A 27,777-nucleotide genomic window follows, 5' to 3' on the forward strand; every position below is an offset into this window, starting at 1 on the left:
CTTTTCTTAGGGTCTACGCGTCTGCGTCATCTCAGGCTCAAGAGGATTCTTCGTCGACCCTATCTCGACGTATACAGTCGATGAATCATTGCCAACTCACATACTTCCACATTTCCACCGATCTCGCATCCTGGCTTTTGTAATAAACGAAAAAAAAAAAGAAGAAAACAGCCCACAAAGTTATAACGATAAGATTATTGATCCGAGTATATCGGTGTAAATAAAATGTGCGATGGGAATTTCTTTCTCTACACTCGAGTCCACGGGAAGGACCAAAACTTATTAAGTCTGTTTCGTATTCATATCGCTTTTTTATTTTGAGGCTTCGCTTTCCGTTCAGAATGGTATTTAAACGGCCGACCGGGAATCATGTATATGTAGGTACGTCGGATCAGTATGCGCATCGACGTTTTCCGCCGCCCTTTTATACGACAAACGGAAGTCGATTTCGGCTTGGAGAGACCTCAAGCTCGCAAGATGAGCTTCGAATTTACTCATCACCGCACCTTCGTTCGTTCGCGATCGATGAATATTCGTTTGAATCTTTGACCGTCCCCCCGCGAACGTCCGCGATCCATCCGTGACCCCGTATCGCTTTATATTTGTCAACTGTTTAGCTCGACACTCCTCTTAGAAATTTAAATGGCGTACGGATGTACATAATTGAGTTGGACGGAACCGTGTGTACTTTTGTAACGGCGTTATTTAATGCAGCACAAGGTTGAAGGGTCACGTGACATACGGTCACGCCCGACCAACGGACCGTTTGTGCATGTGTAGGTATGTTGTATCTTCGTGATAAAAACCTTTGCATGCCCACTCGTACGGTAGCGAGTTATTCCCGTATTGCATTTGAATCTTGAGTCCGGATTACAATGATGTGGGTATAACCTTGTCGCGTGAAAGGTGAATTACGGTAGGAAAAAAAAACTCATCCTTACCGCGACTACCTTCGTGGCATTCCGGTGTGAATGTAGGTACTCATGGGTGCGTCGATGACTATGTACGTACGATGACGATAATGACGATTATCATAACGGCAACAATGACAGCCTCGTAACAATTTTGCATACAGATTGCAAAACACGTACCCTCCGTTTAACATTCGCATATATGGAACACCCTGCGACGCTGCAGTTAATTGGTTTCTTTTTGTTTTCCGAAGAGTTTTTTTTCCTCGCGAAGAATGGAAAACTGGAAAACGCGGGATCGGGGGTGAGAACGAAAATCGGTGCGAGAAAGGGGTCTCGCTATCCACCGGTGTTCGCGGTATCTTTGGCCCGAAAAAATGCAACCTGCAGTCGCATCGATTGGCACATTTCTCCACTCTCGCGCACATTACATCGAGATCGATAATTTATGTTATTACGTCAGACAAGGCGAGGGAAGCTTGTTTCGAGAATGCCAATTCGAATGCCTCCGAGAGTCCTCGTTTGTAATAATCCTCGTGTAATAAAATAACGTAATTAATTCCCGGGGAACACACGAGCTAAGTAATATCCTGCTGCACGTGCGGATTCGCGGCACAGTATATAGTTTAATTGCTTTGCAACTCTTGCTTTTCTTCTCTTTCCTATTCTCGTGCTGCTACTCGTTCGTTGGCATGCGGTGTGCAGTCGTTCCTTTCAAGATCTATGGAGGTATACAAAGATTGTTAATCTCGCCGTTGGCACGTGACTTATTAGTTAAACGAGAATGAATTATTATCTCGCAGTAAAAACCGTACGCCTCGATGGAAACTGGATTTTTTATTCCGCTCACTCATCGCGGAATTGAATCTCCGTACAAGTTTGTGTATATACACGTAACGTCGCGTCGCGATTGTGACTAACGATATGATCGACGTTTCAAATCACCATTGCCCGAATCGCGCGTAATCCCTTTTGATAGCGAGCGACTTCGGTAGCCGATAAAGCTGATTATGTCCTTTATCACCGTCGCTCCAGGCGTTATTTTTTTTATTCCGATAAGCAAAGATCGTGATCCGGTAAGCAGTTAAGCTTGTGATTCATCGTGCGAAAACACCCCCAGTTTTCCCGATCCGACCGGACGGAAAAAATCGGTGACTTGCACTTCGTTGGTATCAATCCGAAATCAATTCGAATACGCGTCTTTGTTCTGGTTTTTGTCACTTCGTGACTCGTCGTCTTCGAGGTTGCCAACTTCGTCGATGAAAATTGGATGAACAACCGTTCCGATGGATGAATGTGACCATTTTGGAGGGGTAAGGTTTTTTGAATTTCAGAATTTGTGACGAAAAAAATACGGCGTTAGCCAATCCACGAGCGTTCGTTGAAAGTCCAACCGATCCCGAGTAGGAATCAGGTGTAATGAAAAATCTGCGAATTCCACGTGAATTATTATTCATCTTTGCAGTGGCTCGTCGTGAGTTATCTCCACGTTGTCATCGTCATGGGAACGCGCTCGAAAGGCGAAAGAGCTTCGTATACATTTTTAATCCCCCGCAGTCCCACGGGAAGAAGTTGGAGTGGGTCACTCGGCGTTATCGAGTACCTCACGCTTAATTAGAACGCGTATCGCGATCGCTTTTACTTTTTTAGATTTCGGTAGAGAAACACCCGACCACTCGGCGCACGTGTTCGATTGAGTTGCAGGCGTTCTTTACTTTGGTTGTTAAGCCTATTAAATGCTCGGTAAACAAGCTAATCCGATCGCATCGAGTGTCCGCACGAATGACGCCACGTTTTCGCCATTAACCAATCCTGGAGTGCGATATCATCCCCCGTACATTATTCCAAAAGGATTATTATTCCCTCATCTTTTTTTTTTCATCATTTTTGTTTTTTATATTATGCTTGTTTATTTAGGCAATGGGAGCTGCCGTGCATACCTAGCCGCCTATCTTTATTTTCGCCCTTTGCGTTCGAAAGGTTAGCCTGTTTTCCTAGGATATCAATAGGGTAGGTGACAATTTCGCGCAAATCACTCCCCACGGAACGACCCCGTCGTTCAATTACGTTTCGTTTAAATTATTTACTTACTCTTTTTTCGTCGCAGCTTTTTTTTTTTTCTTTTTACGCGGTAAAGATAACACTCCACCGTTTCACCCCTGAACTTATATCGCGGTATCGTATATCTCCCTGCCCACGCTCTAATATCTTCTCCAAAAATAACACTCGACATCCTCTTTCTTTCGGGCGTTGAATTTTCATTCATCCGATATCGTCCCCCTCCGCTCGAAATATAAAAAAAAAAGGAAAAAGAAAAACGCCACCCCCCCTCCCTCCATCCGGGAATTGGTTCCCATGTCATATTCACACGTGAGGGTGAACTTGCGGGGCGATACGCTCGGATGAATGCAACGATATATCCATCGGGCGGTGCGTGTTGCAGGCTCGGTGTATTATAAATCGTGTATTTGAGGCGCGAGGGTGGATAATCGTGATCGCGCTCCGTCATTTTCATGCAAGATGTATACCGTGTGCGGACTTAGAAATTGGCTGGGCTGGTCCGAAGTGGTTTAAAAGTACCCACCCCACCCCACCCATCCGACCTGCCGCTCCGTTTCTCGTCATATCATCTCCCGCGCGGATGAAAATGTATTAAATTGCGATCCGTGGAAGCCCGCGCGGTCACGAGATAGACGTTTGTATACAGGCGTATCTGTACGTGGAAACAATCATCTAGATTGAAAGCAAACCTTGCCATGGTACACCCGGCAGACAAAAATAACATCGGAACATACCTGCCTATAGATATATATATTTGAACTCGCGTATAGTACATTATCAGATTTTTTTTTTTTTTTTTTTTCGCTGCAGGAATGCCTCGCATCAGGGAGCAGCGAGCCTATCTATCAACTTATGCTCTACTCCCCGAGTAATACGAACGCGGTTGTACGGTTATCGTTAATTTTATCGCGCGTTTTGTGCATTGTAAGCACGTCTTCCGGTGACGAAATATGCATCGTTACGCCGTTATAAAACGTTTTTGTATCTTTTAGCCGGTAAATTTGTCCGCGCGACGTTGAGCGACGAGTTTTTTTTTTTATTTTTTCATCGTTTTCATTCCGGTACTGAAAAACTGGGTGACCACATTCGCGGGTGTATCGTTGTTCGGTTTCATCGGAATGCAGCGGGAATATCCTGCCCCGTCTGATTCAAACAATTCCGACGATGCGCGGCATAATTAATTCTTACACCGCCGTCAGACAAAATCAATGCGTGCCAATTACCCCCCTGGGTAGCAACGAACGCTGTGACGTTAGTACCAGGTATTGTCAGACCTCGTACACCGGATGTTTGCCCGCATACATATATACGTATGCATGTACAGACGATTTTATGAACGAATACCTATAGATTACACTCCCCAGCCAACGCCGGTGACATTGCGTCCTACGTCCAAAATCGATGTTGCACATAATTCGGCTGGTTTTGGTAGCTCTCCTCGTATTCTGGGCTCGATATCATCGAAAAATCCACTATGCTGCAGCAGCGCAGAGTTTGATGCCGGAAGTTACGGTCGTAGAATTGAATTTTGTCTCTTGCAATAATATCGCCTCGCATTTTCACGTGCAGTAGCGGTGTTCACAGATGTCCACTCCACGTCTTTACTCTCGAGAGCATCGCGTCGTATCGGGGCGACTCGAAACAACCTTTGGATTTTGACTCGAGTTCACTCCCTGGGGTGAAAACGCTTCGGACCCGATTCACAAGTCTTACAAAAGAGGGAGAAAGGGTCGAGGGTCTGATATAAAAGGAACCATGGGAACCGAATTCAAGATTTCATTTATACAGGCTGCCTATCCTCGGAGATATATTCTTACACATATTGGTGTATACCTGTGATCATCTCCTGTACTTGTGATTTTCATGTTGTTTGAGAATGAATATTCGGCGAAACGAAAACGTTTTCATATTGCTCTGTATTAATGCGATGTTTCTTCGGAATTTAAAATTTCTTCGTCAGAATTGAAGGTGAATAACACCAGCCGACGACGAAAACATATTCATGTTATCCCTGTACATATGGGGAATTGAAAAACTGTAAAAGTTCCCGGTATTTCGCTAGTATTTGACTCACCCCAATTTCCGATAGCGACGATTTGCATCCATTAGGTCTGCTGCTTTAAGATTTTTAAGAATTTTCCTCGTATCGTGAAGTTAAAGTCGGAGAAAAAAACCTGTACAAATTAAAGAGAATGATTTTTTTTGAAGCTCACTCAGCACTAAAATCTCGGCTAAAATATATTTCGAGATGCATATCGCATCGAGTATTCGCCACTTTTACAAGGAGATAAAGGATCGCGGGCATTGCTTCATACACTTATAATATTCATAGAACACTTTTCTTATTTTTTGATTTTCATCATCTGAATTAAAAACTTTCGCTCTTACGAGTACCTACAAAGAGCCTGGATTTTACCGCGTGCCGATAGGTATAGGTGAGCTTCGGCTATTTCAAGGTTGATAAAATTAATGATTTTTTTTTCCTGTGAAATTAAGCATCGCATGAGCCGCTAAATATTGATTTACCGTTAACGACCGTTTCGCGTGTTTCCTAAAAAGTTATAAATATATAAAATTTTTAGTACAAATTCTTACGAACCATTGTCAGAATCGGACGATACACGAACGCTACGTTTGCTGTAGACAGTGCAGCAAAGAATGCCGCCATGCCTCCACGTAACGCGTGTTATACTTCGATTCATGCACTTGAAAAATTCGCATAATGTTCGACGATTTTTCTGGGAGCAAAAGTAGCAAGGACGCAATTCTTGGCGGGAATACAATGTGTAATGTGGAGTTTAATCATCGTCGTTAAAGCATCTTTGGGGCGGTTTTTGCTAGCGGCTAGTAGCCTCCCAGTTCTTTGTGGCCGGTTCGTTCGTTCCTGGGGTGGCACTTAGGGCTCAATTCAGAAGCATTCGTAGGGGACGCAAGGCGAACGAGGGTCTGATATAAAAGAAACCTTGGGAACCGAATTCAAGATTTCATCACAGGCTACGAACCTCGAACAAATGTCGCCGGGGAATTACCTGCAGCTAGTGTATTTTCTCATGATGAAAACCTTTCAGGGTCGGGTATACGTGTATACTAGTTTACAGGCCCTCGCAAATTCTTCGTTGTTCTCCGATCCCTCTTCTACACTCCGATACTATTTGCTTAATATATTATTTCTCGTGACGTAAGAAAAAAAAGAAAAAAAAAATTTTTACAAACACCGTACGGTCACCGATTAGATTGCCGCACGCCCATACACTTGTAAATTTTATCTGAATCTAATTTTCAACGATATCAAACAATCGATTCAACCAAGCTCGAGTTAGTGATCGCAGTGTCTTCTAGTTACTTCGAACCCGCTGTTCAAACTTTGGAGCATTCGTAAATTTTGGCTCGGCGAGCGCTGATCAATGGGCTTTATACACTAAGCTGGTTGGTGCTTAATATGCGTGCGCTCTAGGCCACGTGACACCATTGCAAAGACAAAATGCGGAAATTTTTCACCCGACAATTGATCGACGCGTGCAGTCCCATATGTTAATCGTGTGTGTCACCGACACGCGGTTATCTCGTGTGAAAACCCTTCGAAAAAAGGGTGCTGCTGCTAGTGTCCTGCGTACAGACCGTGGTCGTTTGAATAATTCACTGTCTGAAGAGGGAAAGATAAGCGGTTGGAGATCGCCTTTTCCGATCCCCTGCAAACGTAGTCGATCAAAATCGAGAGAAAAATTCGTCCTTCTTTGTTTCGGTACCCATTTTCATTTTGGGATACACCGCAGCTAGTTCTGGGATGCTCGACAATCTTCCTTTTTAACCTGTGCGGTTCGCTCGGTATTTAGGCCCCTAATTTTTCGTGATTAATATACGTAATCGCTGCAATTGCTGGTCCTGTTGCGGAAAAGTCCTGAGACATAATAGCGGCGGATATAGCAGTCTGTTTGGTACCGCGACATTTTACACCGTACAAAATTAGAGCGGTATAATGGGCACGACGCCAAATTGCGGAAGGTAAGTGGTTGAGACTGAAAACGTAGCTTTGGAGTCGTCCGATGGCCTATGCGCCACCGTTATACCGTTGCTGACACTTTCTTCGAACGGTGTGTATGGTGAGGAATAACTGTCTATGAATGGAGTGTATACGGCGATGCTGAAAATACGCCAGACTTACGATTCGCTAAGTTTCTCTAGAAACAGCTGTCGCATCTATAACCTTCGCTCTGTTCGTACGCACCGTGACGCAGTCAGCCGGTTAATTAATCGAATTTTTTTCCTTCCTCGTTATTTGCAGAAACGCGAGAGATCGCCGGGGAAAAGAATGGACCGGTTGCGGCGCAGCTTCCGAGACAGTTTCCGGAGGCGGAAGGACCCCCACATCCCTGAGTCCAGCAAACCGCATCAATGGCAGGCCGACGAAAGTGCTGTGCGATCGGCCACCTGCGTATTTCACGTCAAGGTATACTTATAAGCATCGCGCATTTATCAACTCTTTTCTTTTTTTTTTTCTGTTTTGCATCTTCAAACTTTCCAGTTGGGATATTGTACCTGTATTCGTACTTATATTTTCCGCGCACTACCTGCCGCGAGCTAGACAGCCACTTCATATCGCACTCTAGGCTGTGTAGGCTGTGCACGCTTGTAACTCGTTTTATTCAAAGTTTCGTTTCCTGAAAGGGCTGCGAAAAGCTTTTTTGAAGTCGCGGATTTTCGGAAAGCGCCCTTATTTGTTCCCTATGATATTGAAATATTTCAGCGAAGTTATAGTCTAAAATTTTGTTACCCCAGACTGATACTTTAGATCGATGTGATCGAATGATTACCCATTCTCCTTTCGTTTTCAATTTATTTATTTTTTTTATTTACTTTATCATTATTTTTGTAACTATGACATTTTTTTCTCCTCTCCTCTGCTTTACGATCCGTAAGAAAATTAATTTCGATGACAGAATGTTTGCGGAACCTGTGAGATCTGTGTTTTGGCAATATTTCAAAACTGAGATCATTACAATGTAGAGTAACGTTCCGGTCACGAGTGATTAATGCTACCACTAATGATGGATGAGCAATCAGTTATTGTATTGTACGTACATAATTCAACAATGACATATATCTACGACTACAAATCACATGAATTTACGAAGAGTTCGGTAATCAATCCTGGTAGAACTTATAAGAAGAATTTGTATAGCTATATACCACACCTTCTACAGCGTTTTCAAGCATTTACATGTTTAATACTTGAGCGGTTTCTGGAGAGCTCAGACCCTTTAATCTACCCAAGTTTCGAGTTACTTTCGAAAACAGGACTTTTGTCACCCTGCCTCCTTCTAGTAGTGAGAGATATCTTCGGTCAGGATAACATTGTTATATATCGAGATCTTGTAAGAACTTTGATAAAATTGTTATCTGTTCCCTCCTTACAGTACCTGGGGTGTGTAGAAGTTTTCGAATCCAGAGGAATGCAAGTCTGCGAAGAGGCGCTCAAAGTACTCAGGGTAAGTGCTCTATAATTTGGTGAATAACTACCCGCCGTATGTATCTAATGTTCAAGAAGCTCAATACTTCCCATTGTCAGAACGAATGTATCTTTCCACCGTTCCACTAAAATATCCGTTGACACGTCGACAAACAACCAAATTGATTATGAAATCCGAAGTATTTCCCTCTACCGAACCTCGGTTTTTGGCATGACGTTACTTTGGAATAACTCAAGTTTCGAGTTACATACCCAGAAAAAATTAGTACGAGATAAAGATCTGATTCTAATTATTCTACCATTCGCGTATTTTTTTCTGATTTGAAGACTAAATTTCAACTGACACCTGACTGATGCTTGCGTTTAACATTTTCTCACAGAATTCGAGACGGCGACCAGTTAGAGCGGTTCTTCATGTTTCGGGTGACGGTCTGCGCGTTGTTGAAGATGAAACAAAGGGACTGATTGTCGACCAGACCATAGAGAAGGTGTCGTTTTGCGCGCCCGATCGCAATCACGACAAAGGCTTTAGCTACATATGCCGAGATGGTACCACCAGAAGATGGATGTGCCACGGGTTTTTGGCGCTCAAGGAATCCGTAAGTGTACTCGTATTTTCGGGGAACTGATTTACAATCAGCTCATTACTCGTAATTAATCTGATGGAGATCTCACCTGACATAGCTAAATTTGATAACAGGGTGAAAGGTTGAGCCACGCTGTGGGATGTGCCTTCGCTGCTTGTCTAGAACGCAAACAGCGTAGGGATAAAGAATGTGGAGTAACAATGACCTTTGATCCAAAAAATTCAACATTCACAAGAAGTGGCAGCTTCAGGCAACCCAGTTTAACGGAACGATTGCAGGATTCGCACGAACGCGCAGTAGGTCAGTACATAATCCTCTTTTATTTAGAAAACTTAATTGAGAATTAGTTACCGTTGAATTGACAAGAATTCCAGGTGTGAGTCTCATGTGTATTTTTTGTTATCTTCGTTCCAGATGTTCCTCCGGTCAAACAGGTGTTTAATCCGTTTGCAATTGAACGCCCTCATGCAACACCATCGATGTTGGAACGACAAGGTTCGTTTAGAGGTTTCACGCAACTGAATCAAGCATCGCCATTTAAACGACAACTAAGTCTTCGAGTGAACGATCTTCCAAGTAATCTAGAACGCACCCGCAGCCACAGTCTTGAACCTACGGATCTTGCGAGAATGCCCCCAACGTTGCCCCACAATATACCACTCAAACCTCCTGGTAAGTCGTTAGTATAATAGTAAAAAGTACATAAGAAAATTTCTTGCATAATTTTTTCCAAAATGAAATTTTGGTTTTATGCAACAGATTTCGAAGGATACGACGAAGGTTAATATATTGTTAGTGTGCATACTGTCTGTTCATTCAGTGTTGTAATTTTCTGTTGTTATCGTAACAGTAATATGAGGAATTGATTGTTACACTTGTAGATAAGATATGGTGGACTTATTGGGTGTAAAAAAATCAGAACTGACAATTTTGAAACGGGTTCTTGTATGTTGCTTCACTATTTTAGAAGAAACCTGATATCATAAAGTTGTCCCTTTACAGTAGGTCTTTGCAGTGTCCATGTACAGGTGTAGTAGAGCCTGGGTCCTGACCTAGAATTGTTTTCAGAACTGTCCTATAGTCGAGTGATGTACCCAGCGTTGCACCGTGAACACCAGACATCAAAATCTCATAGATAATCATTATTGAATCATTTTTAGTGAGTCCCATTCCGGAAATATCGCCCGGAGGTCAGGATAGCGTCTCTGCGATGTGCCAGCAGCTCTCACGAGGGCTTTCACTCCTGTCGAGTAACGACGACTACGAATTAACGCAACCCTCGCGTTACACTTCCAATTCGGTAGCGAAACAATTGTTCAATACGATAACACCTCCAGGTTAGTGTTGAGTTCGTCGATTTTTCATTTGGTTTTTTTCTAGCTACTCGAACTTGTAATTGATTCTATTCCCATGCCTTTTTTACAGTGAGCAGCAATAATTCGCTGGACGATACGAAGATAAACAATAACATAAACAACAACAATATCAATCATGTCGGTCCAAGCTGGCAAGATACACCAGTGCTTGCCAACTCCAGGTTGACACCAATTCTGAATAGAAGCTGTAATCTCAGTCCTGTTCTTCCAAGGACATCGATAAGCCAATCGATAATGAATACACCGGCACCTACGAGCACTGTAGGAGTCTTCGGTACTCCACCGAATCCAAGTCCTGCATTTAGTTCCGCGTCTACTTCTTCGCTCGGTGGAACCACAACTCCTTCCTTAAATCGATCTCCAATTCCCATCAATACGGTAACACCGTTGAATCGCTCGCCAAACACCAGCATCGCATCTCCATCCCCCATTCCAACGAGTATCCAGCAGATAACGAATGTCACCAACAGCCAGCCAATCGCACAGGTAAATTAGTAGTATTTAGACGATTATTGCACGGAAAAATGTATTTCTTAAAATACAAAAAGGAGTGGACGAAAATTTATTAAAACAATCATTTTTTTCTCCTTGCAGATACAACCGGTAACAACAGCGACGAATTTACCCAAACCAGAACAATGGCTAGGAAGTGTGACTGGAGCCGTAGTTCCGATCCCCCCAAGTCCGAGGCGAGCGCCCGCGCTTCATTTACGTGCACATTCTCTTGGCTCTGCTGCTGGCAGTCAGGGTTTCGTATCACGCGGTGGTCCTTCAGATCCTTTTGATGCCGAGTGGGCTGAAATAGCTGCACGTAATCTTCAGCAATCTACGACAAATCCTTTTATTATGTCAAACGCTACGCAAGCTTTTCAGGTACAGTTGTAGCATCAGGAGTTTGTTAACAGTATCGCTAAATACTATCAGACCAATACGTAGTGACGGCTTCTCGTGCGCTCGCATTCAGAGCGATTGCGCGATAGAAAGTATTACACCTAAATCATGTACTTATCGAGAGTTGTTAATCGTCATTTAGCATTAAATTTAGTCTTGATTCTGATGCGTCAAACCGGAATTACTCATTAGCGGCGAATCCGATGTTACCTGACTCGTGTGGTGATGAAAATTGTTACATGCAATTTAAGAATGTACTTATATATCGATGTGATATAATGATAAAAAACAAGATGACATTCGCGCACAAATGTTACGATGCATAATTAAAGTAAATTACACAGTATAAGCTCATTGTTGGAAGCCTGAATATCTCTTTGATCAAAAGTAGTTCATAGTTGAGAACAACTTGAATTATTAGATTTTGTTTGGTCGAGAAATTTTCAATGCTACACTGACTGGAAACTGTGTCAATCGACTTGTTCCACGGAATTAACCTTTATGTGAATGTGTAGACGTTTCTTCATCATTATACTTTATCGTCATATGAGATGTCAATTTCAGAGGTCTAGTGAAATCTATCAATGTTTAACCGAAATTATCTATGCAGGATATCACTAATTTGCAGCAAGAGAAAAGTTATCTGTATTATAGGCTGCAGAGTGCTTACATATAGCCCCTGATATATGTAAACTTATCCTATAGTATACCATATAATATCGTAATCAAGAAATATGGTACCAGACGATTGTTGTCCATATGTTTATTTGGGTGCAAATTGTGGAAACGTACGATGATGTAGAGCAACGCGTTGTAGATAGTAGACAAGAGCAATCCAGAGTAGATCGGTTTCACATCTTTTTGCCGACATCAGTTCTGTGATACTGCTGAAACTCGTAACAGTTTCAATACAAGCGTGAAGATTTAACGAGCACATATAATTGTAGGAGTGGGAAATAAAACTGCAATATAGTAATGTACGTTTAATTTTAGTGATAAATATTTGAAATTTGTTGTTGGCGGGGTCAAATTTGAGTATTGAAAAAGAAAAGTTTTAACGCCTATAATGGTTACATTGTTATATAAACGTTGCCGATCATGAAATATTAAATTATCATACTCGATGAATACGCACCGTAGTAGGTAGTAGTCTTAATAACAGTTATAGCTGAACTGCAAAGTTATCGCAGATGCACGATATAGAATCAATAGAATACGGCACTAAACAATATTAAATGTCGCACTGAATTAAACGTTGCAAAAGTATACAGTACTATAGCACTCCTCATTATTCGTATCGACAGATTGTATCGTAAGCGAGAAAAATTCTTATATTGGGGAGTATCGGTTTTGTTTCTTTTTCACGACAACCATTTCAATTTTTATTTCGAAGTTTTACACCACTGACGTTCCATTTGATCTCTTTTTTTAGTCTGGAGAATCAGTCTGTATGGTGGAATGTATGATTATCGCATTTATCTACCTGCCATATTGGAAATATCGTTGGACCAACATAATTTTGAGGGGCATTTGATAGTTGAGCTAATTTAACAGATTGTCTCAATGTTGATGATGCGTACTGTTAGTACTCATGCCAATTCATTCGCGTTAGATAAATTTATCAATGAACTGACAATGATTGTTTACGAAAAACTGACAGGTATTGAATATAATTATTTCATTCCATAGGTAGTTCGCCGTGTTCCTTCGCCCATCTGAATTTAATTCGCGTATTATTATTATTATTATTATTATTATAGTTTGAATAGTGCCTTATAGTCAAATGTTATTAAAAATTCAACGTACTCTGACATTGCGGCATTCTGTTAAATGGGGATTATGTATAAGTATAGTATCGGCAAAAAAGTTAGTCTGCGAACTGTGATTCATTAACGAGGCCAGTACTTACTTGTGGAAAAGATATTGTTTACCTAAATATGAATTATCTTTACTCAAAAGCGACGCGCCTTATTTATACTTGTGGTACATGATATGTCCTATATTTTATAACAATCACGGTCAATCAAGCAAGAATTTGAATCAAACATTGCATGTTTGTGTATTAAAATCACCGAAAAGATTTGAGTCAAGTTCATTATATATCATACAATTAATAATCGAATGCATTTGAAGCGAGCGCGTATTTCACCGCATCGAATATTACAGGATCCCATGTAAATTTTATAAACAATAAGATTTCGCAAAATATTGAAAATATACAGAGATATATTGAATATTCAAAATTCATCTAAGTATGCACTGAATATAAAACTTGTTTAGAAATTTCAATAAGTATATATATATACAATCTCAATAATATTTGAAGTTACTTGTTAGAGGATATGGTAATTGCACAGTGTAGCGTTACTATACGTAATCCCGCAGAGTTTATCAAATAATATATTCGCATTTACTTCCTGCCGTATGAAATTAAGTTTTTGAAAGAAGGTGTCGCGCTAAAACGGTTGGAAAGAAAAAGAAATCCACTCACAGATCTATTCAGCATATGATGTTCGTACCTTTTGCTGTGTTGTTTGTCAAAAAAACCAATCACCGGACTCGCTATGCAGATAACAATACTATGAGCTTTCGAGCTACACGGACTTACAAACTACTAATTGCGAAGATTAGTAAAATTAGCATCAATATTTTTTCACCGTTACTTCAAAGGAACTAATACATTTTATCGGATAATATAGCATTTTCGAAGTATAAATGCAGGTCACAAGCAGCTTAATTTGATAATCATCACCGTATGTAATTCAATTTTATGATTAGTTGTATTGTCGAGGATGAAAACGAATTTAGATAATTTTTTGTTGATTGATAATTATCTATTGGCGATGTATGAGTTGTAAATAGAATAGTTGTTTAATATATTGCAAAAATAGATAATAAAAATACTACTCGAGTATGTCAATAGCGTGAAAAGTAAGTGAACGATATAAATTGATACCATGCTATTTATATGATTGCTCATATTACAGAGGAACAAGAAAAAAAAACCTAAATTAGATTCGAAAGAAATAGAGCAATTGTTAATTCACAGCAGTTCTACTGCTCACGCGAATATCTATAGTATTACATTCCTAATAGTATTTTCATGAGGCTGATTTTTGCGCATTTATATATCAATGTGTCGTCAGTGCTTCGATTTGGTTTGTAAGTACTTTTATTCGTTGAATTATTTTTGATAGAAGATTATAAAACACGTGTAAATTATAACGATTCTAACTGAAACGTATAGTGTGTAGATTGTATGTTTTAATCTCATCGGATGTTTCATATGTTGCGCATAAATATTTCGTCAACTTCTCAAACAAGTTGCACAAAAATCCGCCTCAATTATTACTGTCATTATCATTATCGTTAAGAATCTACTTTGGTGTTGGGATGAAATCGTGAAACACATTGATCGAGCGATACAAAGGAAAGAAACCGAAAAGTAAAATCGTCAGATAAATAAGAAAAAATGTCTAACAATATTTGAACAGCTGTTTGATTCAGTGAATATGGGAAATTAAAGTCAGCAGCACAAACAAACTCGTGGTACTTACCGCGGTACTTATCAGATATTGATGACTAATGTACTTAAATATTATACACAGCTTATTAGTGGAAAACGTCCAATGGAAAAATGAACTTTTTCCAAATTAAGTGTTAGGATTATTTCTTGTTCGTATATTAAATCGAGAAAGTGTACATATATGCCGCAACATAACGTAATAATGATATAATATATATTATACTTGCTGTTTGTCAATGTCTTATGTAAAACAACTTTGTTTAATTAATTAAATGTAATTCATTGAGGAGAAGTACGAAATTCGGTCGAAGCTGATTTCTGCTTTCTTGTTTCGTTCGAAGAGATTTTGTTGATTCGCTGTTGCAGGCTCATAGAATTATCAGTTTTTGATAAACCGAATAATTTTCCGAAGTTTCATACTTGTTAGTGAGCGATCAAGGAAGCAGTTACCAGTGCTCTGTGATCCACGAGATGGGAATGATGATATAAAATGACATAAAAAAAAATTGATTTGAAATCGGATGACCGTTCCGCAGTAGACTGAGAAAAATGCGATGGAATGGGCTTGGGCACAGATATTTAACGCATTTGGCTGTGATGATTCACTTCTCGTGGGGCACAAAGTATATGAGCCCTAAAAGCATGTAGATCAAATTCAACTTCAAACTGGTCGGTTGATGATCTTGGAGCAAGATACCAGTTTGATATTGATGTTATCGTGTATCCGCTATACCTGTAATAGTTGGTGCAGCGTTGTAAATACAGCAGAGATGATTGGATCATTTTACACATGATTTCAAAGTGTATATTTCTTAAAATACTTTGTTAATTTCACAATGTATTAGCCTCTGTATAAAAATACGATTTATTATAATATCTGTTGTGATTATCAAGTCGTTTGCTTTTACTACCGACGTATCGATACACAATTCCCGTTTTTCCGACGTTCAAATATCGCTCGATGATATTCAATTATTCTCAACTTCGACTGTTCTTTTTGCTCAAAACCGAAAAGGTCTCAAAATTAACCCCCACCAAATTTTGACTCTAAATTTTTGCATAACCTTTTTTTTCGTTAGTAATCGGATCCAAATTTCTTTACTCATGTCCCGCATGCCTATCGGCAGTTTTTCTTTCAATTTGACTTACAATTAGAAAAATTTGAACAGACATCTTTTACATATTCTATGCACGTATTTCCCGCATTGTAACTCTCTCCCAAGATCACCGTCACGATGTCGGAACTCCTGCAAATATTTAACACCTACCCTCCGAGCACGCCGTCCCGTTGCGGGCAAAGGCCACCACGAAATGCTCTAATCTGTCCTCGCTGTCCGCCGTCAGGACCAGTTTGCCCGGGGGAGTCAAACGTGAGATACCAGCTCACATACACGTGCAATAGGTACGGTAGTCTTTCTTTAATCTTTGTCGTCTCTTATTACATTAGATAATTCGGTTATTTTCCCTCAAAGGTCGACGTATGAGCCCTGTTATTTTCGGGGTATCCCTTCTTGTCCACCTCCACCAAATTCGCCGCCTCCGCCGATGCGTTGCGAGCTGAAATTCTTCGACTGCTGTGGAAAATCCGTCTGTAGAAAATGATCAAGCTGGTGATGACCTTTCATGTGCGATGAATCTTTATTATTGTGCAACAAAAAACACGTGAATTAAATTGAATAATAACCATGATTTTTCCGGCATGCAAAAATCTCTCAATAGTGAAAACAAACGTTGATGTGAGCTGCAATGTTATCAAATGTAAGTTATGACTATTATACGATATCAGGGGAATAATGAATGCCGAGTTTCAAACTTTTGAAAGCAATCGGCTGCGAAATGGCATCTCCAAAGGAAATGTTGAACGAACGGTAGAGAGTCGAGTATAGGTCTGAATTCGTTGGCCGAATTATTGAAAAAATTCAATACTTTTTTTTTTAGTTTTTTTGTCGTTATTATACTTTTTGCAGGCTCACGGTATGGTCTCAAAATATATGACAGCGTGTTAAATAATCTGGGAATTCGGTTCATTCTTCATTTTCCGCTAATATTGAGGGAAATTTGCCGTCCACCCTATGGCCTTGTACGCTCGAAACAAAGGGTACTAGGTTTTCAAACAAAAGAGCTATCGGAACATCTGGGTTCCGGTTAAAAATCATATATACAGATAGAAAAGTCAAAAGTCAAAATATTTTAACCCTTCAGGCGCATATTCGCAAAATTTTCCGTAGTTTAGAAGGATAATCTGCCCGATAGTAATTTAAACTCATTAAAGAACGAAAAAAAAAAATTATAAATTAATACGGAGTGGATGAAAAATTGATTATAAAAGCTAAATGTAATCGTCAAAGTTGGAATTTCCTCGAGAACAGCGATACTCTATATTACGTAGATTATATAAATTCCAGGTAATTTTTTTCTTTTCCTTCTTTTTTTTATTTTTTAATTAATTCACGGGCCGCAGAATTTTTAATTAACGTCACCATCAGCGGTAAGAAATATCCGACAGTTATTATTATATCGTCGGCGTGTCTATTCAATTGGAGTGGTTACATTTACATCTTTTTTCAATTTAATAAATTTCTCACGGAAGAGCATGGATTAAAAAAATCTGAAACGAAAAACATGAAAAAAAAGCATCTTTTGACAGGTTTGCATTGAATGCAGGTTTTGCTACCGCATCTGGGGTGTGCACCCATCACTCGTAATGAACTTGCAATCGTATAAAATCCCAAACGACGATACAGAACCAAACTCATCTCATCTGTTATGGTTGCAGCAATGAAAAAATAAAGAAATAAGTAAAAACGAAGAAAAGAAGAAGAAAGAAATACAGAAAAGCGAAGCAACATGTCGTGTCAAAGCGGAGAGATAATAAAGACGAGCACTTTACCCCCTCCCTGCTATCACTGCAGACCTCCACGTTTCAGCTGCCCCACGTACGGCTGCCCTCCACGAGAACCTCTTCAGCCGCGGCGTCCCTGCTTATCGGAATTTTGCGCACTACTCGCAAGTATTTTTTGACGCCGTTTGAAGTTCATCGTTAAACTGGGAGCGATTCTTTTCGGAATCGAAACGACAACGAGTAACGTAACGCGGTCAACTTATTTTCACAGAAATGTCGGCAACCCCCTGAAAAACCGCTGCCACCCCCTACCATTTGTATAGCCAGACCTTGTCCCGAACCGGTCAGTGAAGGACGTCCGTGTTTTCCATTATCCCCGAAAATTAAACCACCCCATTCCAGCGTCAGGTTTTGCATTCAAACTACCTGCAAGGGACAGACTTATTGTCCTTGTTACAACGCTGATATGCCCCGCTGTCGTTCGACGTATTGAGACTTTATCGAAAAAGTCGGTTCCATCCATTGCGGAAATTCTGTGAACACCCCCGTTACAGTTGTTAGATAACGTTGAAACGTCTGACGTTTCGTTGTTTTTTTATCCATTCACTTCTTTATACGCGTGCCATAGTATGACCGTCGGAATGTCCGGGGCCCACTCCATCGACGATCGTGTCACGAATTGCCGCGTACACCGTTCAAAATTTCGGGTAAAAAGTCAAAAAAAAAAAAAACGCATCGAATTATTCGCCGTGTTTATGTATCGGCCCATCCGCCTGAACATGGAGATGATATTATTTGACCGGTACGCTTCACGAGGTTTCAACTGCCGCTGTCCCTGTATCTACATTTAGTAGAGCATCTCCCGTGGGACCAAATTGATTGGCAAGCTTCATCATGCAAATATTATATACGGTTATCCTATGTACGAATGATGCCATATGAAAGTGTGTCTTTTGGAATACATGTACGCACGTATTGTACACGAGCGTTGTCAACTGCTCGTTATATAATACGGACCAGCCTCAATAAAATGAACGATTCTGTCGCGACGCGTCGATTGAAATTTTGGTAAATACATATTTTCAACGATCATCTACGTTGGCGATGGTTGGCGAAAGTTTACTTTTTCCCAAGCCGATCATTAAATTCGTACGAATACGACGCGATTCTCTCGCGAAGTTGAATCGCGCGACGACATCTGGAACACCGGTTACTCCACTCGTCTAGTGTACGATATTTATTAATCTGACCTTTCCAAGGATAGTCAACAGACGATAATCTCTTTCGGTAGGTTTCATTCATTCGTTCGGCGTCAGTTGTCCGGCAAGTAGGTACGCTAACAGTTTCTCATTGTACTTCCAAATGTGCGCGTCGCGGTGTGTATCTCGAGTCAATTTTATCGTGCAGTGGTGTGATTGCAGTTGATATCAGAAGAAAAAATTCGTCGCTGTTGCTGGCTGGCTTGTATCAGGGTGGCTCGAAGAAACGTAAGTGCAACAAGTATTTGCGTTTCAGATTCTAGAATCGCATGAGATTTACATTTTTGCTATACTATACAAGGTGGTAATAAATAATTCTGGCACTGAAACAATTAATCTTAGATAAGCAATGCATGTCCTGAGACGTCGCGTTCAGGCGTCTCAGGGCATCGAAGGTCGCAGGTCAATCGCCTAATGACCGACAATTATGGTGATTATTTTTAATAATTGAAACCTTTTAAATTATTGAATAATATAAAAAACGAATGAACCTCAACCTAAAATCTTCGTCTTCAGAATTGTAAGCGTAATACAGCTTTCGAGTTGGGGACGCGCGTTGCGTCGCCAACGACCAAGTTTTGTTTATGCTCTTTACTTACGACCTTCGATGCCCCGTGACGCCGTAACGCGACGTTTCTGGACATGAGTTGCTTATCTTACAATTAGATCACTTGTTTCAGTGCACTTTGTCTCTCCCTTGAGTTTGACAAAATTATTTATTAAGACATAACAACATAAGCATATTTTCAAATGTGGCGAATATATTGTTTATAATGATTTTTACGATAGTATCGACGTTGTGTTTGTTATAGTGAATAGAGCGAATGTTAATTATTTTGAAAACGCATAAACGTATAATTTGTTAGGTGCACTACGATTCCAATTTGGTTAATTAACGACTAACATGTAGACTTGCATAATTGAGGGCGAAGCTTTGGACTGTAGATATTGTAAGGTGTTATGAAACTAGGCGAGTTATGCTGCAAGGAATTGTATCGAAATTAGTTGGCAACCGCTTCCAAGCAGTTTCTAACTACAATAGTAACTTTGAAGTTTGACGGCGACGCGTCGGCTGTTGTCGAGCTGCGGTTAAGCCCAATGCCACTATGCCGGTGGTTGGGTGGTGCGCTTGGCAGTAAATTTGCGTATATTTATGTATAACGTTTGAATGCAATTGCTAAATTTCGTGTTCCCGTAACGTCGGTTGTAGGTTTTAAAAATAACCAACGTTCGATGACACACCTCCCCCTCCCCCCTCCGCACCCCCACCGATGTATCTCCCTCAGATTTGAATAACGAAAGCAAACGTTCACGGCTGCTCCTTTGATCCCTGATTTCCGCCGAGGGCTTTGAGCTTTTCAAACTTTTACACATGTCGAGTCTCAACGCCCGTTCGCACTACACACTACTCGACGTTAGTAGCTTGTCGAAAAAAAATTGAATTCCCGATGGATGTTTGTTCATCCAAGATCTCCTGTAAACCATCTCGCAAATCTCTCGATTTCGTAGAGAATATTTTTCTTCTTATTTAGAAATTTTTTTTTTCCAACCAACGCAAGGTTCTTTGCGGATTTCTCGCGTATACCTACTTGTTGAATGGAGATGTACGATTGATATCACGAACGCAACGGTCACTGGGATCATTTTTACAATTAAAAAAACAATTCCGGTCTCTGTCTGTTTGCTCATCTACATTTTCGAATCCGTGAAGATCAGAGAGAGGCTAATTCTGTTATGTTAGACACGTACGAGGTGGCCCGCAAAAAAACGACCGATTTTAAACAAGTCGAAACATTTGTTACCAAATATCTTGAAAGCGAATGTATATATCATACTTATACCAGGTATAGTAACGTGTATCTGATAGGGAACGGATACTGCAGATCGAGTGCATAATAGGAAGCCACCGAAACATTGAATTCTATGAATAGGTCAGCATTCGCCGTTCGGCACAATGGGAACTAAATTAATTAATTGTTATGGCGGAAATTTCAGTCATATCTAGGAAATCCTGGTTTGCAGGGATTATCAGACGGCTGGGGATGTATATTCCTTTGTTGGTCGGACGATCGTGAACTATTTTTTTTTTTTTGGCAAAGTTAATGTATACACAAATAGGAATAGAACGTGTTTCATGTGATTTGGCGTACCCAGAGAATCAGGGCCTTATGGTATTTTTGGAAATTCAGAGGACCGCATAAAGCGCCGCGTACGTGATACGACGTAGGTAGGTAAGTTGGAAAACCGAATGGGAGAAAGGAAAGATGAAAATTCCTTAGCTACGGTGACTTACTGCTCTGGTATGTATACAGAGTTGTTAGGTAGCAGTTGCTGCTGCTTAAATCTATTTGCATCTTACCAACGTCAAAGCGATACCGATCTGAATTGCTGTTCGGTCTGAAACTCTGAGTTTAGTGACGTAACGACAATACAAATAACCCGATGATATTCTTTTTTTGCACCGATTCGCAACGTTCCAACGACGAATACTTGGATCTATTCCTACAACATCTCTGATTTTTTTTTTGCTTTTTGCAATTTACCCTAACCGCGAAAGTACGCCAGTAATGTTGTACTCGTGCGTTGATTTTTCCTCAATTTTACTTCCGGTAGATCGCAGTAGTCACACATGCCCTTGATCTCTGTTCCGAGGACGATATAATCTTTTCCAATGACGTGAGATCAGTCGGCGAAACGAGATTCGCGGATCGTTGATCCCCGGCACTTGCGATCTGAGGCGTGTCTCGATCGAAGATCTTATCGCTTTTTGTCGTCCATTTGCGATTTTCTTTCGGAAAAGTGAGCTCAGCGATAATATGATAGAGACAGAATGCCGATAGCAACCAAACGCATTGTGTTAGTTTCGATTGAAGTCTTGGGAGACGTCGTTCTTCAGTGTGGGCTAAGAACCGCGGATGCGCGACTCGCCGAAATTTTTACCAAATATAATTGAGATGGTTTTATTTTTCTCACAGTTTATTAAATGGCAGGCGTACAAGATTTTGGAAATTTTCGTGAAAAGCAAATCGCATGTTCGCCTGATATTACAGGGGTCGGAATAAGTACGATTTCTTTTTTTGACCAACATTTTGCGAAGGGAGCGCTTCGTTGAGCATGTTTTCGCAGAGTTTGGATCCATCGCTAGTCTGCTATTGGTCTTCCGATGATTGGAATTTCTTGATATCGATATAACGTGCGGGTAGGCAGCAACCGGGAAGTAGTATATAGGCTGTCGGGAAAAAAGCTGTCGTACACGTACGATGTATTTCAGAAAATTAGGTTCTGCTTCTCCTACTTTCTTCTACGCTGAATCGAAGACCGAGCAGATGATCACATTGATCATTTCAAGTACAGTACATCGAACCAAATATATCACACGCAAGTGAAATCAACTCTCGAATAAACTGCGATAAACATTACAGGGCAATCAACAAAATAATTTTAATCCTATAAATTGTTCCTGAACAACTCGAACAGATTACAATGCACTGGGTGAGAAATGCCATTGGTGTAATACATATGTATACAGAGTCGGTACATTCGAATTTTCTTAGGATTGTCATTTCTTTTCACACAATGTAGGTATTCACGTATTTCCACTCTTTGGATTCTGACATTTATCTTGTTAATTCACAAACGCCGCGTCAGCTTCGCCTCGAGATTTCGCACAATCCTTGACATCCAGCGACGTGATAAAAATCAAAGTTTTCTCGACATCTAAACAGGGGCGATGACGTATTCTTGTCTAACTTTAGTATCCGTAAACAGACGTATTACGGTATGTCGCGTTCTCGTCCGCTCCGTCGTACTTTGTTCGATTGGGCGTTTCAACGCCTCAATTACTTTTTGATTTTATCGAAACTGATCCGGTAGTCACGCTGCTGTGCGTTACACCTGTGCGTTGGTCCCAGTTAATTAATGTCTGGACAAGGTATGTAGCCGGGTATACGATATACCATCGGTTGAGAATTTCCGGTATTTCCTTTGCTGTCCCTCCAACATACATATATACCTATTTACTATCGGGTATATATTTATAATATGTACACCATATATGCGTACACCCCTGGTAAGAAGTTGATTAAAAATACCTTCTACGAGAGCTTTCAGTTCCCACTGATTAAATTCTCCATATCCCATTAGACATTTGGTAAAATAAAATTCGCCATTAACCAGCTACCTCCGTTATTCATATACCAGCCGAAATCCTTTGGCTGACGTTGGTGACCGTAGGTAGATAGATAGATACCGGCTGCCCTCAGGCTAGGAATCCTTGATTGGGTTGACGGCCTGTAAACCACGGTCCAGCCGGATGGGATGTTGGTAGGTTGTTTTAAAACCACATGACCGAAAGTGGACGCCATGTTCTCCTCATCTCGGTTCGTCCCGGCTCAGACCCGTCGTGTTCACCCATTCGTCCAAAGAATCAGGAATTCGCTTTCAATTCTCTCGGTTTCCGCTTAATTGAACCCCGATAATCTCTGAACTTTCCCCTCAATTTTCGTACGCAATATCAGAGGCGGTGCATCGAACGTTGAACTTGCGTGACGCCAAAATCGTTGGCATAAAAATGTACATCTGAAACGACTACAGGATGACAAGATATGAAGGAATAGCTTTCATTTTCTTTTTTCTTTTTCTCATTTTGCACGTGAATAATAATCGAGTGTAGCTATAACTACCAATTTTTTCGTGCAAACATTTCCCTGATCGCGGACACGAAGGTGGAGTACACATTCGAATGCAAAAATAACGGAGCCCTGCAACCAGGTCAAAATCCTCGTAATCCTGGATTATCATAATAGGGTGATTTCTAGACAAATATATTGGTTCGCTTCGGCCGGCTATACCCGATACATTTAATGCAGTTGGTCGCCGGCTACACGTATCTGCCTATACCCCTAGGTATGTACAGCTATATACGTTCATATAGTGCTACTGTAAATGTTCATCGTTGCAGAGTCTCTATGTATGTATATACGTGTACGTACATACCATCCATATACTAGCTATATCTTGTTATACGGACGCTGCGCTTTTCCAGCTCTAATACCGTAAGGTATAGACACACGTATAGTTTATAGATTATACCGCACACGACGAGCTACGATGTAGTAAGAGAATCGATGAGAATTTTGTCGTATGAAATTCCGTAGTAGAAGCCTCGGCTCGATCGAAGATCTACGTCTGTCATGTATCAAATGCACGGGCTATAGAGACTCCGCCGCGAGACGACGCGACTGAGGGGGATTTTTCCGAATGATTTCGTTCCCGATGTCGCGATGATACAGATCAAGAAACTCCCGGGGGTTAAGACGACGAGGGAAGGGGCCTAATGTAGAAAACACTCTCTAGATCTCACGTGGATCGTTGTTCGCATCACCGAGACGAGCGAACCTGTTGTGTCAAAAGGAGAAAAAAAATTTTGCACAATATGTGGAACGTCTGGTCGTATACACTTTAGCTAGATTGACGTTTGTCTCGAATACGAAGGGTTCTTTGAAATCCGCCTACTCTTTTGAAATGCCTTTTTATTCCGTCCATCCCTGTAGAGTAATATCGTATTTGCTATGAAGTATAACCGATTATGCATGATATCGATAGATAACACAAGAAAAAGATCCAAAAGCTCAACTTCTGGATCTTTTTGATTTTTGAGTCAATACATTCGTACTTGAAAATTGTTGCCTTGGATCGGAAGCTTGCGGGAATTCGAAGACCATTTCCGAGAATTTGGCATGAGACTGTCCAATTAAAGTACGGATTATATTTCAGTCATCTACCTATAAATCTAATCAAAATAACGGAGGATCGTCAAATTTGCAGCGTAGCGATTTTATCTGTTTAATCTTTTGGAAAAAGCAAACCGCGTAAATTATTTAAAGTGGTTACCTACTGTATATTAAAGGGAGATCGCTGCGACGATGAGAACACTAAGAAAATTTATCTGCTGCGGAATATAAGTGGGAGTTTGGCTTAACGAGGCGAAAAGGTCCGCGTAGGGGTTGTTAAGATGTAAATGCGACGAGACGAAACTTTTCTTGTAGGCACTGTTGTCATTTTTACTTTCTTTTTTTTTTTTTTCTGTTCGTATTCTTTTTCGTTTCTCTTTTTATCCCCCCCCGACTGCTAACTGCAGGCTCAAAACTGCTCTGAGCTTCCTCAATTCCCGTTGTAAGCTTATATCCAATTAAATCAACAAGACCAAGTTTGTAACCTCTGCACGAAATAAAATTGGTCGAATTAAAATCAGGACAAAAGAAAAGAAAAAAAAAAAAAAAAACCAAGTAGAAACAAATCAATAATCCCGAGAAAGCCGCGGAGCAACGGTTTTTTTTTTTCACAGCGGGCCGGGTGTGCAACCACGGAGTACGAAGTTATGTATAATTTCAACCCTCTGATGAATTATAAAATAATATTCGGGATCATATATATGTATATTTTCGGGTGATATAATTTCAGCCGCTGCGACTCAACTATAAAAGCGTTGAAAAATATATCATATTCCAGTTGCAGGGTTCGGAGAAGCCATAATATATTCAGGTCCAAATATATCGCACGATATTTCTGTTCGTGCCATGTCACGTTAAGTTCGGAAATTGGTTGAACAATAGATGATTTTTTTCGAATATAGATATACAGATTTCATGTACATGAATTATGGGTATACCTACACGTTTTTAAGTGCTCGAAGAACACGTTTTGTGTCGGGTATACAATATACTCATTACATAAGCCGCGCATAATGGGTTTCATTATAATTACGGAGGAACAGTTCACTCTGTGCAGGGTTACAAGCGTAATACGCCAGTCACGTGGAGTTTGATGGCTCTGGCCACGTGCCCTCAGATTTGCGAGACGACCAGGACCGGACTAAACTTAGCCGTCGCTGTTACAACTACGGCGATTTCTTTAGCTGATGTTATATTTGTAATCTTCGCGTAAACGTTTATGTAAAATTAATGAGATCATATACATTTGCGAATATTTGCTATCCAGTTTGAACGAAAAATGCACCCTTGAGCGTTGTTGATAAGGAATGAGATGGCGTCTATTTTCGCACACTATTCGCTGTTGCTGGAAGAATGTAGGTACGTTTGTGTGGACGGAGATTAGTGTAGTACGTAAGCATATCTCGATGGTAGTATAGGTGCGGGTTATATTCTTTTCGCGTTTCGCGTTTCGGACATGTGTGATCGTAAATTTGGCGTGTCATTGAAGTGCAGAGCTTCAACAAGTTAACTCTCGTCGACAAATCACTTTTCCTATAGCTCGACTATAAGTTTCCTATATATAAGAAACTGTCACGTATTTGGTGAAAATGCATTGCCGACAGACGCATTTCCGACGTGATCCGAATATACTGCCAAGAAATTCCGTTGGATTTATGGAATCTAGTTTGAAACTATAATTTCTTGAATTAATCAACTCGACTTTAGCTATATGCGACTGGCGTGATTTAACACTCGTAGAACAGATGTAACGCCGACTCGAAGAAAATCGTGAAAAAAATATCGATTTCATATCTAGCCAACAAATCCGCTTGATCTTTTCGCAAACTACGATAACGATATTACCTATATTCTATAGTTATCGCGCTCGTCGAATATAAAAAAATGTGCATGTTAATTACGAAAATTACTCGTTCGCTGTCATGCGGCGTATTCTACCTACACGTTTCTCACCGTATAAATACACGTATTTTCTATTCAAAGGTTACCCCGCATGAGGTTATTTTGCCCTGCAGATAAAGTATATTTTTTTATTTATATTTCATTTTATATATTTTTTTTTTTTTTTTTCTTCATTTTTATTCACTTTTTTAAATTTTATTTTTTAGTCCAACGTAATTACGTTGGCAGCTCCGCCTGGCATTCCCTCCTTGCTATACAGCCGCTGTAGCGTGTATACCGCGTAATGTAAATCACAAGTTGTATCTCGTGTATTGCAATATCCGGACCATATCATGTTTAAAAATGTGATGGAAGGAAAGCGTACAGGTATACGCACGTAAAAAAGGAAAAATGCTGTACGCGATATAGGCTGCGGGGAAAATTCCCATTTTTGTCCGATTCGAATATATACGAAAATTCGTGTATACCTGTATTCGCGTGTATTTTATTTTTCTTTGGCCAATGATCGATCGCTGATTTTCGATACTCTACACCGCGAACGTTATACCGCGACGAGAATATCGAGTAATTAAAGAAATCAGCTTTTCAACGTAGAGTGAATTTCATAGACCCCGAGCACCTTTAGAAAAGGCAACAATGGAAGGGTTTTCATTTTCCCCTCCGCGAGGGCGGCCTGTGGCGGACGCGGAGACTCGTAATTGGATTCTCCGCTCTTCTGTCTTTGATAATTTAGACAAAGAGTTTATTTAATAGGGTAACCTGATGTTACAATGTCATTGAAATCTTTTTTATTCAGCCTTCGTATCCATGGTTTATCAGACTCTACGCCGTGGCGAAGTTTCTCTACCTGTACACTGTACGTCTATGAATTTTTCTTGACGTGTTCTCCCGAACCGTGCGTACAAAACTTGAAGCACTCCCCCCACGCTTTCTGGTTTACAATGTTTCTCTCCCATTTTTCGGATTTCTTATATCATATTATTATTATCATCATGATCGTGATTATTGTTATTATTATTACCTCGACTATTATCATTATTTCTTTTTCCTCCCTCTCTCGCTCTCACCTAGCTGGTGTTGTAAAAGTAATATCGATAATGGATCTCGCCATTGTGCGTGCGTTCGTTCTTCTGATATTAAGAAAAGTTCGGTACACCTGGGGACAGGAAATCTCTGTCGGGGAGAGTTGTGAGACATTTTCCTCACCGTCTCATTTTACAGGA

At 40.4% G+C, this 27,777-nt stretch overlaps 2 protein-coding genes across 16 annotated transcripts in view; both read left to right on the forward strand.

The window, feature by feature from the left end:
- LOC105684843 (protein numb) overlaps positions 1-15,708 on the forward strand; it is a 55,863-nt gene extending 40,155 nt beyond the window's left edge. For all 5 annotated transcript variants that reach the window (XM_020851698.2, XM_048650626.1, XM_048650627.1 and 2 more), the window contains 8 exons: positions 7,255-7,419; positions 8,387-8,458; positions 8,820-9,038; positions 9,140-9,326; positions 9,441-9,698; positions 10,187-10,363; positions 10,452-10,888; positions 10,997-15,708. In XM_020851698.2, the coding sequence (XP_020707357.2) occupies positions 7,282-7,419; positions 8,387-8,458; positions 8,820-9,038; positions 9,140-9,326; positions 9,441-9,698; positions 10,187-10,363; positions 10,452-10,888; positions 10,997-11,287 (1,779 nt within the window). In that variant the 5' untranslated portion in view covers positions 7,255-7,281 and the 3' untranslated portion in view covers positions 11,288-15,708. The remainder of the gene's footprint in view (positions 1-7,254; positions 7,420-8,386; positions 8,459-8,819; positions 9,039-9,139; positions 9,327-9,440; positions 9,699-10,186; positions 10,364-10,451; positions 10,889-10,996) is intronic.
- Positions 15,709-15,792: 84 nt separating this feature from the next.
- LOC110116932 (DBF4-type zinc finger-containing protein 2 homolog) overlaps positions 15,793-27,777 on the forward strand; it is a 44,067-nt gene continuing 32,082 nt past the window's right edge. For 6 of the 11 annotated variants that reach the window (XR_007277097.1, XR_007277101.1, XR_007277100.1 and 3 more), the window contains exon 1: positions 18,955-19,148. Coding sequence is in view for 1 of the 11 variants with exons in the window: in XM_048650660.1 (XP_048506617.1) it covers positions 17,667-17,825; positions 17,933-18,154 (381 nt within the window). In the remaining 10 variants the exon portion in view is untranslated. Of the gene's footprint in view, positions 16,222-16,291; positions 17,826-17,932; positions 19,149-27,777 lie in introns of those variants that run through there. The other 5 variants (XM_048650660.1, XR_007277103.1, XR_007277104.1 and 2 more) reach the window with 5 other exon arrangements.

The sequence above is a fragment of the Athalia rosae genome, chromosome 2 (genome assembly GCF_917208135.1).
Source record: "Athalia rosae chromosome 2, iyAthRosa1.1, whole genome shotgun sequence".
NCBI classification, from domain to species: domain Eukaryota; kingdom Metazoa; phylum Arthropoda; class Insecta; order Hymenoptera; family Athaliidae; genus Athalia; species Athalia rosae.